This window comes from Botrytis cinerea, chromosome 3 (genome assembly GCF_000143535.2).
Source record: "Botrytis cinerea B05.10 chromosome 3, complete sequence".
NCBI lineage: Eukaryota > Fungi > Ascomycota > Leotiomycetes > Helotiales > Sclerotiniaceae > Botrytis > Botrytis cinerea.
In genome coordinates this window covers 804436-817591 of record NC_037312.1, presented here as the reverse complement: position 1 = coordinate 817591, position 13156 = coordinate 804436, and the positions used below count along the sequence as shown (strand labels likewise).

The window sequence follows — 13156 nt, the reverse complement described above, 5'->3', positions numbered from 1 at the left end:
TCTTCCAATCCACTTACTCTCAAAATCCAAATCAACAGAGCATCCTAGTTTCCCATGTTTACGTCTTCGAATACGTACGAAGGGACCAATTTGCATTCAAAAATACATGAGACTGGTGACTCGACTGGAACATATAATCTCCCCTCCATTTCATCCGACGCTTTGCCTTCATCTCCATGCATCTATCAAGATTTCAACCCCTCTCCTGCCCTCCTTTTCCTTGTGAGAAGCCCAAACTTCCAGTGTCGGACTACGGGGTATATAATTAAAATCGACACGAGTTAGAAGTAACGCATTGACACTTGACCGGGGATCCTTCAGTGATATTTTATACGGAATGCTACTCTATTGTACCGGGAAAAGGGTTTGCAGCAATCTTCACGCCCGGCATCGACATCTACACGTTTACCATCCATAAGTGCTGTGCTGTGTCCAAGATCTCGTCTTGAACATCGAGCGCCCTGCTTCTGTCAATCTTTATGACATCCATATAAATCAACACTTCGGATGTGTATGTAACTCGCTCGTATCACGCACGCATGATCGAACACCCATTGAATCCATTACCAACAGCCATGTCAAACAATCAAACAGCCATACAGCCGAAGAACCTTGAATAAACAGCCTTGACAGCCAATGAATCCATTCCCACCCTGTTCTTTAACCCAAGTAGTATTAGAAGACCAGTGCACCCACCATCACCCATTGCTTAGCACTAGCACCGGGTGTTTGAACCTCTTTCTCTCTTTTTCTTTTTTATGTGATCGCCCTAGCTTGACCACTCTAAGAGGGTGGAGGTAATAATACTCTTTTCGTCTCCTCCATGATCGAATCCAATTAAACCGATTAATTTCAGACTTGAAGACTTCCGAGCGCGAGGCATCAAGAGTGCTCTCTTTCGTGATTCCATATGGAAAGAATGCTATGATGTGGATGGAGATGATTGCTTGACACAAGTGATATACGTGATGTACGTGATATGAGATTATAGCAATATGAGTGTTAGTCTACTTAATACAGATGATATGCGTATAAATATAATACTCGACGGAGTAATAAGCGTATAGGATCCCGCTAAGAGTCTCAAGAGTTCTTAACTGACCTACTTATCCTGTATACGAAATAACCTGAAACACACCCACCTAAGAAACCTCGATTGCCTCGATTGCCTCGAAAGCCTGGAAAAAGCCTCGATTGCAACGAATTTTCATAAAACCTCACCGCCACCCATAAAGACCGATTCTGACCTTTCTCAAACTGCTGCGACTGCGACCTCTCGTTTCTTTATGAAGGCGAACCCCTCTCTGGTCGGATCTGTTATTACTTCTTCTTCTCCTTCTTCTCCTTCTTCTCCTTCTTCTCCTTCTTCTCCTTCTTCTCTCCTTCCTTTTTACGACATCAGCATACTTGCACGAGCACCGTGTGGTTTTGGCTATTGATTTATTTATAACAACTACCCACGTCCTTGCTCCATCTCACCAGTATAGCTAGCTATCAGTCACCACTATCGTCTGATAAGCCTTCCCTCCCATTCCTATCCTCAACTACCACACGAGAAGTGCCAGCCAGTATCTATCGTCTTCGCAACAACACGCACACCATATCAGTCTCGTACCGTCTGTTGCAAGTTGATCGATTCGAAAACGAAACGAAGCCTAAGCATCAAATCCTGTCCTTCTATTTGAACGCATAACTGTTATCAAAGCCACCGCACGGAAAGTACTAGGTCTACCTGGAAAATACGCACTGCCTTCATTCACCACTTACTACATACTTGGTAAAAGGTCAAAACTCGAGTCAAACCACCATTCGACTCAACACTCCCTCCTTATTCTTTATCCTGTAGTTTGTCGACTGCATACCTTTGTACCTCGCAGAGAAGTGTAATAATCAAATTCTACGCTGCATTTGTGGAAATACGCCGACCGACGGACGCACGAATCCGAATCTTGAAAAGATACGGAAAGAGGGAGAGTACAAGAATCGGAAGGGAAAAGGGAAAAGGGAAAGAAAAGCCTTTTACGACTACTGCACCACATACATCACTTAAAGAAGTACAGTGTGCACTAATTCTTGAATCCTTACTCTGTACATTGCGAAGAGTACAGAGTCATTCAAGACTTTTACTTACACGCGGATTGATTGGAGACAAGGAAGCGAGAAAGCTCCCTCATTTTCAAACATCAGCAAGTTTCACCATCTCCCACATTGAACCTTCTTTTTTTTCCTCCTCTTCAATCATACAACTTGCATACCTCAATCACAATGAGTACGGCTATTGCAATGGCCCCTTCACCGGTACCTCACGACAGATCATCATATGTTGATATCGCTCCTTCAAAACCTTCGAACTCTCCTCCGGCGCAAAGGATGCCCTCTACGTCAGCCACACCGAGCGTAACAATGGCGGCACAGCGTACAGGGAGCGGAAGTCCAAAATCAACTTCAGCAAAACCTTCACCTACTGCGTATGTATTCTTCCTCGAATCAATCCATCGCCAAATTGAATAAATGATGCTAATGTCGTAATTTCAACAGATCTCGCAGTGGTGCACCACCTAAGATAATCGTTAAAAAGGAACCATCCTCACCTGAAATAACTGCCACTTCGCGTCATAGACCTCGAAAGCTTGATCTCACCAAAAACACTTCGAGCGTCAATCCAGGTACTGGAAGACCATCAGCCAGTCAATTGACTGGTAGGGGTGCGGAGAGTGGTGGATTGGGTATTCAGGACGTCGGCTTGGCATGTCTCTCACCAGGTTTCGTCACACAAGATCCGACGATGCGAGAACAATTGCAGCGAAGTTTATCTGTTCGTGAACAACAGAGACATATTATCGAGTCGCGGTTACAACAAACGGCTAAGCCTGGTGATGCGCCAATGGAAAGCGCTAAAGAAAGAGAGTTGAATGGATTACCAGCAAAAACCCCAGGTACATCTAGAAGAAAGGCGCCCCCGGGACTAAGCATTGTTGCACCATCCCACGAGCAATTTGCGAATGAGAGAGTAATTCAATCCGCTCCAATGCATCATAGCTTTCCTGGCAGGCATCAACCACAACCTCTAACCCGTCACGTCGCAAATCAACCGTCGAATCTCTCCAACACATCTCACATCCATCATGTACCTGCTACCCAAACTGCCAATAGACTACCACCAATTTCGGATGTCTTCGCAGCTGAGAATCTAGGTGCACACCGTGAATCGCCACGAGGAAACGCGTACCAAAATTCGAACTCAAATTCCAATTCATCGCATTCCAACTCTAGGCCAGGTTTCCCATCACCAGGACATACTTCACAACCACCAGCGTCTGCAGGCCATCAGCGTCCTCGTGAATACCGTTCTGCTGAGGATGCACAGGCTGATCTGGCTGGTGGTCGTGCTGAACTCCTGCCTAAACTCGTACATTACGGAGGCCACCAACCCCCCACTCCTCCATCACCTACAAATGTCAACGCAAGACCTTCGGAGGCTGGTCGAAGCAGTGGTAGAAGAAGACCTAGAGCAGAGTACGAAGAGGGAGCTAGTCCACCACTTGGACAAGGTCCACCAACATCAAGACGAACTGGACCATTTGGAGAGGGACGAGATAGTCCTATGACTTCACAACAGAAGAAGGAAGAGTTCATGCGCCTGTGTAATCGGGCTTGGGATCTTTTCCATTCTTAACTGTTTGTTTTCATGTCTCTCTTTTTCTTCTTTCCTTTCGTCTATCAAACAATAATGCTATAACCGGAGCTTCACTTTTACTTCTGGGAAAGGCAATACTCTTTTTGCGTTTTATGATGACAGGGCATGTTGTACGTGCCTGTCGGTATACTTTCTTGAGCCATTATGATCGACTGAATGATTTCTTACTACTGCTTCATATGATTGATGCGTTGATTCATGGTTATAATGGACACAATTATATTTAATTCGCTAGGGTGAATGGGGGTGGTGTGGAATGGAGGGGTCTGTGGGTGAACGGATGGGTGGTTAGGGAAAAGGGAATGGCATACAATGATTTTCCACGATTTTTTCGGCAATCCTTGAAGGTGGACGGGGAATGGGAATAGGAACGGAAGGCAAATAAGGATAGGAGGAGATATTTTCAGAAGAGGAATGGATTATGTTCTATATTCAATGAAAAAGATCTCTAATATTTAAACTTCTTCGCTTCGTACTGCATGAGTTGTGTGTTCTTTTCGTGTTTCCCTTTTGCAGAGGTGATTAAAGTATGTTCAGTATAGTGCAGTACAGTACAACATAGCATATTGACGAGTGCGTACGTTGCTGGAGAAATGAAGAGGGAAAAATAGTCTTGGGCCTGTGGTATTCCAATGGGAATGAGAAATCAAAGGGTAAAGAGTGTTGGGGAGTTGAATGTTTGGTGAGCTACGACAGGGATTGGAAAGTTCGAGTGTATGGATAGGATGGGATGGGATAGAATAAGATGGGATGAGAGGAGGTGAGATGGAAGGTTTATATCATATTATATATTATGTTATGTTACACTGTATCATATATATCATCGTATCTATCTATGATGATATTATATTATATCATATTGTATTTCATTTTACTTCATTCCATTTTTGTCCTGGCTGGCAGCATATTGTACTCGTTCACTATACTATACTACACTATACTATACTATATACATTAATTACCACGTACTTGATATTTTGATATTTTGATATTTTTGTTTACGCGTGAGTGAGGTGAGTGAGGTGAGTGAGTGTTATTTATGAGAACAATATTCACGGTGGGGATTGTGAGTGAGGAGAGTAGGTAGTCGATTGTGATCTTGGGATAGGGATAGGGATAGGGATAGAGATAGGGGATGGGGATGGGAAGAGAGGAAGCATATATAGAACATCTATCTTCACTGCTAAGGAAATTAGGAAATAGGTTTTGAAGAAAGGAGATGAAATACGCGATGTTTATAGGGGGTTGGTTCCCTATTCATATTTTAGATGTTTAGATTTAAGTAAGTATATCATATCACATCACATCACACCATGTTACATCACAAACACGAATGGAACATACGCATCAACTCGTTTGATCTTTCTTTCTTTCTTGCTTTATTCACATTCTTTATCTTCCTCTCCATTCGATTCCTACACGAACAAGATTTGTCTCAGCTATCCATCCATCCATCCTTTACCCACCTCCTGCTCCGCATTCTCGTCGTTTATCTACAATCTCCCAGTAGCACCTTCCCTTTTCCTATCTACGTATCCATCATATCATAGACCCCTCCATGTTTCCGAACCTTCAAAACACAAAAACCACCCCCCTTTTCAGCCAGCCATCCATCCCATCCTCTGCCGAAAAAAAGCCACACGCAGCCATAAAAGTATCAAAAAGCCACAGCCAAGAATCGCAAGCTATTTTTTACTCGTGCATACCTCCATCTCTGATCCATCAAAAGCATGACTACTCCTGAGCCAGAGACAAGCCAAACTAAAAGAATATACTCCCAGCCTATATCTCTCTCGTTCTCTCTAAGAATAAAAGGTTGTAATTGTCCAAAAAAAAAAAAAAAAAAAAAAAAAAAAAAAAAAAAGGATCAAAGAAGAAGATAAACAACGACTGTATCAAGTATAGTCTTGTTTGTATCATGGGTACTCATAAAAGAAGATTCCCTTTCTGTGTCGTTCGCTCTCCTAATTCGCCATTCATAAGAAGCCGAAGAAAAAAGACCCATGGCTCAAAATGAGTAAAAAGTGTGCATCAAAGCTACGAAAAAGCAAAGTAACCAGGGTCGTGAAGAAGGAAATTTGCTGTGCTGCTTATTAAAAAGTACTCCCAAAACGCCATACTGTTGCTGTACTGTAATGCTCATGTGAAATATGCCACCCTTCATTGCGCAATGCTCATGTTGAAGAGACACCAGTGTCGTCTTTCAATTCTTTATATGCTCCCATACCAGTAGGGTCGTAATAACAAATGAAACCACATTCTTGACAATTGAAGCTGCTGGTCGAGCGGAATTTATGGTCGATTATACATGGCTTGAGGTCTTGTTGAAGATTTGCCTGTTCGATCATGCTCTTGAACATGCTTTTTCTGCATGTAATTCCGCTATCCAGCACATAATGTCAGAGTCCTTCCTCACCTGCTTGACAGAGTTTTATCTCACGACCCCATTCGGACTTGAGAACTTGTGAAGCAGTGATACGGCGGTGAGGATTTGGATCCAGTATCGAGTAGATGACATTACGACAACGTGCCTTGATTCATGTTAGTTCATACAGAAATAAGAATTGTAGGAAGGAAACATACTCGATGTAATGACTCGATGGGAGCATATCCCTCCTCGTCTCTTCGACCTTCTAAATACCTCTCATAGAACTCATCTTCGTCTTTCTTTGCGACTCGCCAAAGGTGACGTCCTGTACGCATGGCCATGTAAATGACACCTGTAGCCCAAACGTCGACAGCTCTTGCGTCGAATTCTTTGTCAATATACTCTTCTGGGGCGATGTAAGGAGCGGAGCCACACAATCCAGTTACCATGTGTGCGTCCTTCTCCCAAGCCATGCGAAAGCATTCGCCGTTCCCAAAATCTGTTATCTTCAAAGAACCGTGTGTGGTCAAAAGAAGATTTTCTGGTTTCAAATCTCGATGCGCGACTCCCATCTCGTGCATGTATTCGACACCACGCATCATCTGTTTGAAGTAACAGTCCGCTTCCACAACTTCAAGCTTTCCGGCGGCGAGTACCAAAGTGTAAAGATCACCACCTGCACAGAATTCCATGACCTCACAATAGTCTCCCTTCGAGTCCTGAAGGAGGTCAAGGGTATGGATGACATTGGGGTGTCGTAATGAGGAAGATATACAGAATTCCGAAGTGAGTCTCTTGCTGTATTTTCTTTCGTTCTCTTCGGGTCTTCTTCGGAATTCCTTCACAGCGTAAAGTTGCTCGGTTCCCTGTTCAGACCTCTTGTGGGATATCCTGACAATTCCGAAAGCACCCCGACCAATGACTTCATTACATTTTCCGTATTTGTCAACCAATGTTGCCGTCGCATTGGGTCCACCCTTCTTTTCTGTAGCCAGTGATTCTTTCTCACGCTTCAGTTGATCCACCCAGTTGGACATGAGTGAAAGTTGTTGTTCGCCTTCATGGGTTTCGGATTGTTTCGCCTTCCCGCTAATCAAGCCTCGCAGCATTTCCCCAAGTTTCTCTTGTCTCTTGGCACTCTTCAGATGATGCTCGTGGCCCCCTTGCACATCAGGCATGGTAAGGAATCGCTGATGGTTTGTCGGTGCCTTTTTGTCTTTTGTCGAACCATTTTTGTCCTTTGTACTCGGTGTGGCACTCGATTTTTCGGATGGGCTCTTCTTCTCTTGTGACGATGTCTTGCGGGACAGAGATCCAGGTCTCGAAGATGATTTGGGAGATGTTGTGCCGTCCACAACTTTTGGCGTCGAGGAGCCAGAGGCGGCAGCAGATGTGAGATTGATTTCTGACCGTATCGATTCCTTTGTAGAAAACATTCGAGTTAAACGTTTCGTCATGGAAGGTTTCTCGGCAGTCGTTGGCATAGGAGCTGCCTTGAGAACGGCAGGAGGAGGAGGAGTAATCGTTCCATTCGTAGTTCCATTCATGCTTAGATTTTCGGTGCTTGTGATGGCGCTGACATTGGAGGTTGTAGGACGAGATTGGGGAGAACCATGTGAGGAAGAAGGTAAAGAAGGCGTAGGGGAGGGTTGTGCCTTCTCAGCAAAATCTCTAGGGGCAGCGACCGACGCCATGATAATTTTGCGTTCTTGAAGAATTTGAGATGCGCTTTCGTATCGGTTGCAATCAGTAAAAAGATATCCGCCAAAGGCGGAGGTCGTGGGCAATGCCCGTGCTTTGTTGGAAATTTGTGTTTTTATTCTGTGGGCGTGTGGGTGGGTGTGTGGGTGTGGGACGTATGCGGAATAAGATTGAACAGTGGGAATTCCGGTTTTTTTTTAATTATAAATCGAAATGAAGCAGCGTATCAATTGTGGAAGTGCGTATAGCTAGAGTCGGAGTTGGACTTTCCTATGGCGATTGGCGGATTCGAAGATGTGTGTGTATGGTATGTGTGCTTGAGGATTCTCTGATACACGTTCGCTCTGGAAGGCGAATTCCAAGTAAAGTTGGAAGAAGGTGAGAGAGAGGGAAGAGTGAAGGAACAGAGTCGGAATCTCAAATGGTCAGAAATGGAGATTTGGCTTTTCCCTTTTCCCTTTTCCCTTTTCCCTTGGCTTCTCTGCCACACACCAAAAAAGCTTATGTGAGTTTCCCGGATTGATAGCGGATGTTCTCAACTGGGTAATACGGTAGTGGAGAGTCTAGGAGACATCAAGATTCAAGTGCAAGACTAATTGGTCGGTAGAGTTGGGAAATCCTAGTGCAGGTGGTCTCGGGGCCGGTAATATAAGTATCCGTATTCCTTTTTGAGAGAAGATCTTGATTGTATCGATGCTGGTTCTGTGGTGCTGTCTGTGGTGATGTGGTGCTGCTAAGACGCAGGAAAGGAGGGAAAAGGAGTAAGAGAGGCAAGGTGAGTAAGTAAGACAGGTGAGATGCAAATGAAGGTGTAATTGAACTGCGAGTAGCCGGGTACTGCCACCCAGGTATGATATAATAACACTTGTGCTTGGGATCCTGCTGGTTGCGGATTGAGTACAAGTTAAAGCAAGAAAGCACACACAGCCTTGCTTGGACACAGTTTGTAATTAACAATAATAGGACAGACCAAAAAATAAGTAAGATGGAGAGGATCTGGTTTCTTTCGCCTCTTTTGTTCTTTCGAGCCTTTGTTATAAATTGGGTGAGAGTGAGAAGGGGAGAGGGATTGTTTTCTACCTACTACCTATATACATATATACACACACACACATATACATACATACATACACCTCTCTCTGCCTCTCTATCTATCCCTAGGGTTTAATCGGTTTATCGATCAATCTCTCTGCATACATTCCGTATAGTCCATCTGTTACATACATGTCTATCTCCCTCCCGACTAGCTGCTTAGCCGATTCTGCTCCATTTCTCAGGCTTGTGAAGAAGAAGAAGAAGAAGAAGACGAAGGTCCGCTTTCAGGACTATATTAGCTACCTCGCTATCTTTTCTCCTCGACTAGGCAGTTCATGGCATAGGAGTCAGCTGTAACTGACCGATGTTCATTTTGTATTTCTCCTATGAGTAAGGTATCGCTTGTAAAATAGAATGCAGTGAAAATACTGTCTACCTAGCTGCTATCTAGCTACAACCTAGCTATGTCAAAAAATTCATCGCATAACGCTCCTCGGTCTAAGGAAAGAAATCCTTTCCAAAAATTTCAACAAAAAAATCTTCCTATTCAAGCCGTTTTTTTTTTCTTTCTATGAGGGATTAATATTAAGCTAAACCCCTGGTTGAAATTTCAATGGCTAGATTTGTGTACAATTCACACCCGTACAGACACATACACATACACCTACACCCATCCACATCCACATCCACATCCATTCAACGTATATACATATCTACGCTTGGTATGCTTAAAGGGCACCCTTTGTACATCATGCCTACCTCCCTACGTGCCATAAGAAAAGAAAAGATTGGATCCGATGCTGAGAATCGAGTAATTTAATCCTAGTCTCCTGGTCAACAACCTCCCGGATTCAGAGCTGTACCATGCATATGAAGATAGTTGCATAATGCTGACGTTGAACGTTGGAAAAAAAAAGACGACTAGGGGATAAAGAGGGAAAGGGGAAACGAACTTGTCAATCCAAGGTTCGGGTCTTTCAGCCCTTCTTCACGTCTTCCAAAAGAAATAATATCTGTCTGGTCCTCTTTTGTGTTAGACGTACAGTACATAGTCCGTACATACTACGTATCTATTATTATTATTATTGCATGTACCGCTCGTTGCTCGGTATCTGGAATTATGGAAATATACTTAGCCAGGGCCCATGAAAACTTACCAATCTCTGACCAGCTGAGTTTGACCGACCTTTCTCTGCGGTTGGTTGAGCAGAGCGCACAAAATACATCACACTGTGATACATGTATCATTCATGTCTTTCTCTATATAGATTTCCTTGACATCTAGAGTTTGTGGGATTCGCCGTCCTGATACATGTCTTTCTCGATAGGGATTTCTATCAACATCTAGAACTTGTTGAATTCACTACCAGCTACCGACACGCCTTCGAGGCAATACCGTATTATCGTACCAAGCATATCTGGGAGATTGAGTTGCAAGAAGATCAGCACGATGGAGGGCTATCGAAGTCGGTAAGATAATGATTGCCCCTATCATATCTTTCGACAGCGCAATGGTTCATGAAACCTCTTGGGAAAAGGCAAATGTGTTGATACCCTCCCTCAAAAGAAATTGAGCGATTTAGACCTGATGTACGGGGAGTATAAACCAATGGTAATTTGTCTCATACAAGTCATCTCGCCAAGGTTGGCTAACTCAAAGATTCCAACTCCACCTCAAAGATCCCGAGACTCGGAAAAGTCCCAGGACCAGGACGCCTGACTGACTGGTGAATGCGGAAGATCTCCCCAAAAATGAAGAAAAAGAAAGGAAATTCATTCGCTGTCACCGAATACTTACTTGCCCTGCCATCAAACCTATTAATTTTCTGTCGGCCGCTGTTTTGAGAAATCACTGTGCCCAGCATGTACTGCGATGACGATTGGTAAGCGGGCTTCAAACTCTAATAGCGCGGCGGAGAGAGCAGAGAGCAGAGAGCAGAGAGCAGAGAATGGAGAACGGAGAATGGAGAAGAATTATATTACTCCTTCGTACAGTACGACGTGCAATGTCACCGCAGCCCCGCGCCACATCGGTTAAATGAGGGATGGATGTACATGTGGGCTGCATAGAGTATCAATAAGCAGTAAGCAAGTAAGTGCGTGGGCGCTCCTTTCAACGAAAATGATGTAACAATGGATATGCATTCGAGATAGCGTGAATGGCTGTGCAAATGAGGAAGTCTTGATTCTCTCGAGAGATGGGTAAGGAGTAAGGCAACAAACAGACTGGCGGTAGAAATTCGTATCGCTGTCGTATCGCTGTCGTATCGCTCAGTCCCTCAGTCCCTCAGAGCATCCATCTGTTGGTCTGCCTTTTCCCCTTATTACTATGCTCGTATAGGCACACCAGTCCCAACAGTACATACACACACACACAATAGTCGTATGATTCTTCGCCATTACTTTATCATTACTTCATCATTCGACCGTCCCTGGGTCTCCATTTAATCCCTATGGTTGCTTGGCGCGGGGCCTCTGGTGGTTTGCCGGCCTTCGCTTGATTCATGAAACAATCAACCACCATTTACCAGACCGTACCGTACCGTACCGTAGAGAAAAACTGCCAACACCAAGCACCGCCAACATCGATTGTCTACAGAAAGAAAGAAAGAAAGAAAGAAAGAAAGAAAGAAAAACGTGCTCGGCCTTTGCCTAGGTCTCTACGTGAACCCGTGTCAATCTCTCCAAACATGTGCTGTCACGCAAACCAATAATCTCCAGATGAACGCTCTCTTTCAGCACAAAAGCTTTGGTGAGCGTACATCCACAAGCTTTTTTCTCAGATTCAGCCCTATCAGAAACTGAAGTTTTGGCCCGAGGTTCTTGATCTTACATTGCACCGAGAAAAAAAGTGCTGGGTTTATTCGCTTGGAGGTGTGCGGTTAACATCGCATGCAAGGTCACTTGTGGTAATGTCACGTGGGTGGGTGTGCACGGTGTGTTGATATTGAGACAGTGGTCAGATTTTACTACAAACCCTCTCTCTGCTGCTGCGGCATCAATCAATTGATAGATATATCTCTCACATCAATCAAACAGCGGGGTAGTCAAAGGTTCACTCCTCACTCCTCACTCCTCCACCACAAAACAACTGTCAACTTGCTAGTCAAGCTTCCTTTGCCGGAATGCAACGGTCCAATCTCTTCGATTTGTAGTACAATCAAATCCCAACCTTGGTATCATTGCGTGCGTTCATTCCCCCATTCTTTACTCCAGAAATATCATGCATGCTGGTCACCTCCTCAATCACCACTCCATACTTTGCAATGTGTTTGCAAACTGTTCGCTATGACTTTCCCTTTTCAAATACATACTCCGGTTCTCTTATCTTGTACCCCAGATGTCCTTTTACCCAACGTGGAGTATCTTACATACATACATGTACGTGGAAGTGGAAGTGGCTCGACTTCACCTAGTGTGTATACACTTGCTGCATCTATGAAAGGAAGTTCTCCATTTCAGCCACTTTTGGTCATTCACATACACGGGAGAAAACAAGCCAAGTATCTTGAAATAGTTCGCACAAGACAGTACCCCAGAATTTGCCAGCTCATCCAGCATTATCAAAAGTGCCTCCCTACCTACCGAGTACCTCGTCTGTCGTTTCTTGAATCTTCATTGTCTGCCTAGTATCTCGGAGGGTCGTCTCCAGCGAGTGCATTTCATGTCCTCGAATTTAGAATATGATACATTTGCTGCTTACTTCTCCACATTCCAAACCCTCTCTACTGCACTCCGTGTTTGACCAATCGCAATGAACAATCTCATCACACCGTCGGCGATGTCTTCCCTCATTCTTGTAAATCCGTTTTCATCGTTTCCATCACTTGAAACTGTATACTTTTCCGTCCTGTTGGTTCTTTTGACGTTGTGTGACCATCACACAACACCTCGAAACAAGCTTTTTAAATTACATTTTATGTATATTTAAATCCCTCATAGATCAATTCCTCACATTTCTCCGTAACTTGGCATCCGCCGTCACATCATGATAATTCCTTGACGTTACCGTACATATATTGCTTGCTTGAGAATTCACCAATAAGATTCATGGTAAATTCAATTGTTCTCCATACCGATTGCAATATGCGTATCTCAGATGATGTTGATATCAGAGTAAGCACTTTCAGGATCGGCGGGCAGTAAATTCCTTCAAGTTATCACATTCCTCTTCTCACCGCAAGATATCTCTCATTTCCGCGTTTATCAATCGTAAAATTCAACCTAACACAAGCTCATTCGAACACACGTGCGAACATACCATGGCATCCTTCATTCTTACAGTTTCATGGACCTGATTCCAAATACATCCGGCTCCCCGGTGAGTGCCAATCCTCTCAACAACCACACCTAGT

General features: G+C 44.0%; 2 protein-coding genes across 2 annotated transcripts; one reads left to right on the top strand and one right to left on the bottom strand.

Annotated features, from left to right (window-relative positions):
• Positions 1 to 1049: 1049 nt before the first annotated feature.
• On the top strand, positions 1050 to 4172 carry BCIN_03g02420 (hypothetical protein). The gene is made up of 2 exons (XM_001555011.2): positions 1050 to 2468; positions 2539 to 4172. Exons 1-2 carry the CDS (start codon positions 2266 to 2268, stop codon positions 3674 to 3676), a joined length of 1341 nt encoding a protein of 446 aa, XP_001555061.1. The 5' UTR covers positions 1050 to 2265; the 3' UTR covers positions 3677 to 4172.
• Positions 4173 to 5645: 1473 nt separating this feature from the next.
• Bcsat4 lies at positions 5646 to 8259 on the bottom strand. Its single transcript, XM_024691816.1, has 2 exons — positions 6281 to 8259; positions 5646 to 6228 (listed from the first exon to the last, which is right to left on the bottom strand). Exons 1-2 carry the CDS (start codon positions 7757 to 7759, stop codon positions 6097 to 6099), a joined length of 1611 nt encoding a protein of 536 aa, XP_024547589.1. The 5' UTR covers positions 7760 to 8259; the 3' UTR covers positions 5646 to 6096.
• Between the last annotated feature and the right edge of the window lie 4897 nt (positions 8260 to 13156).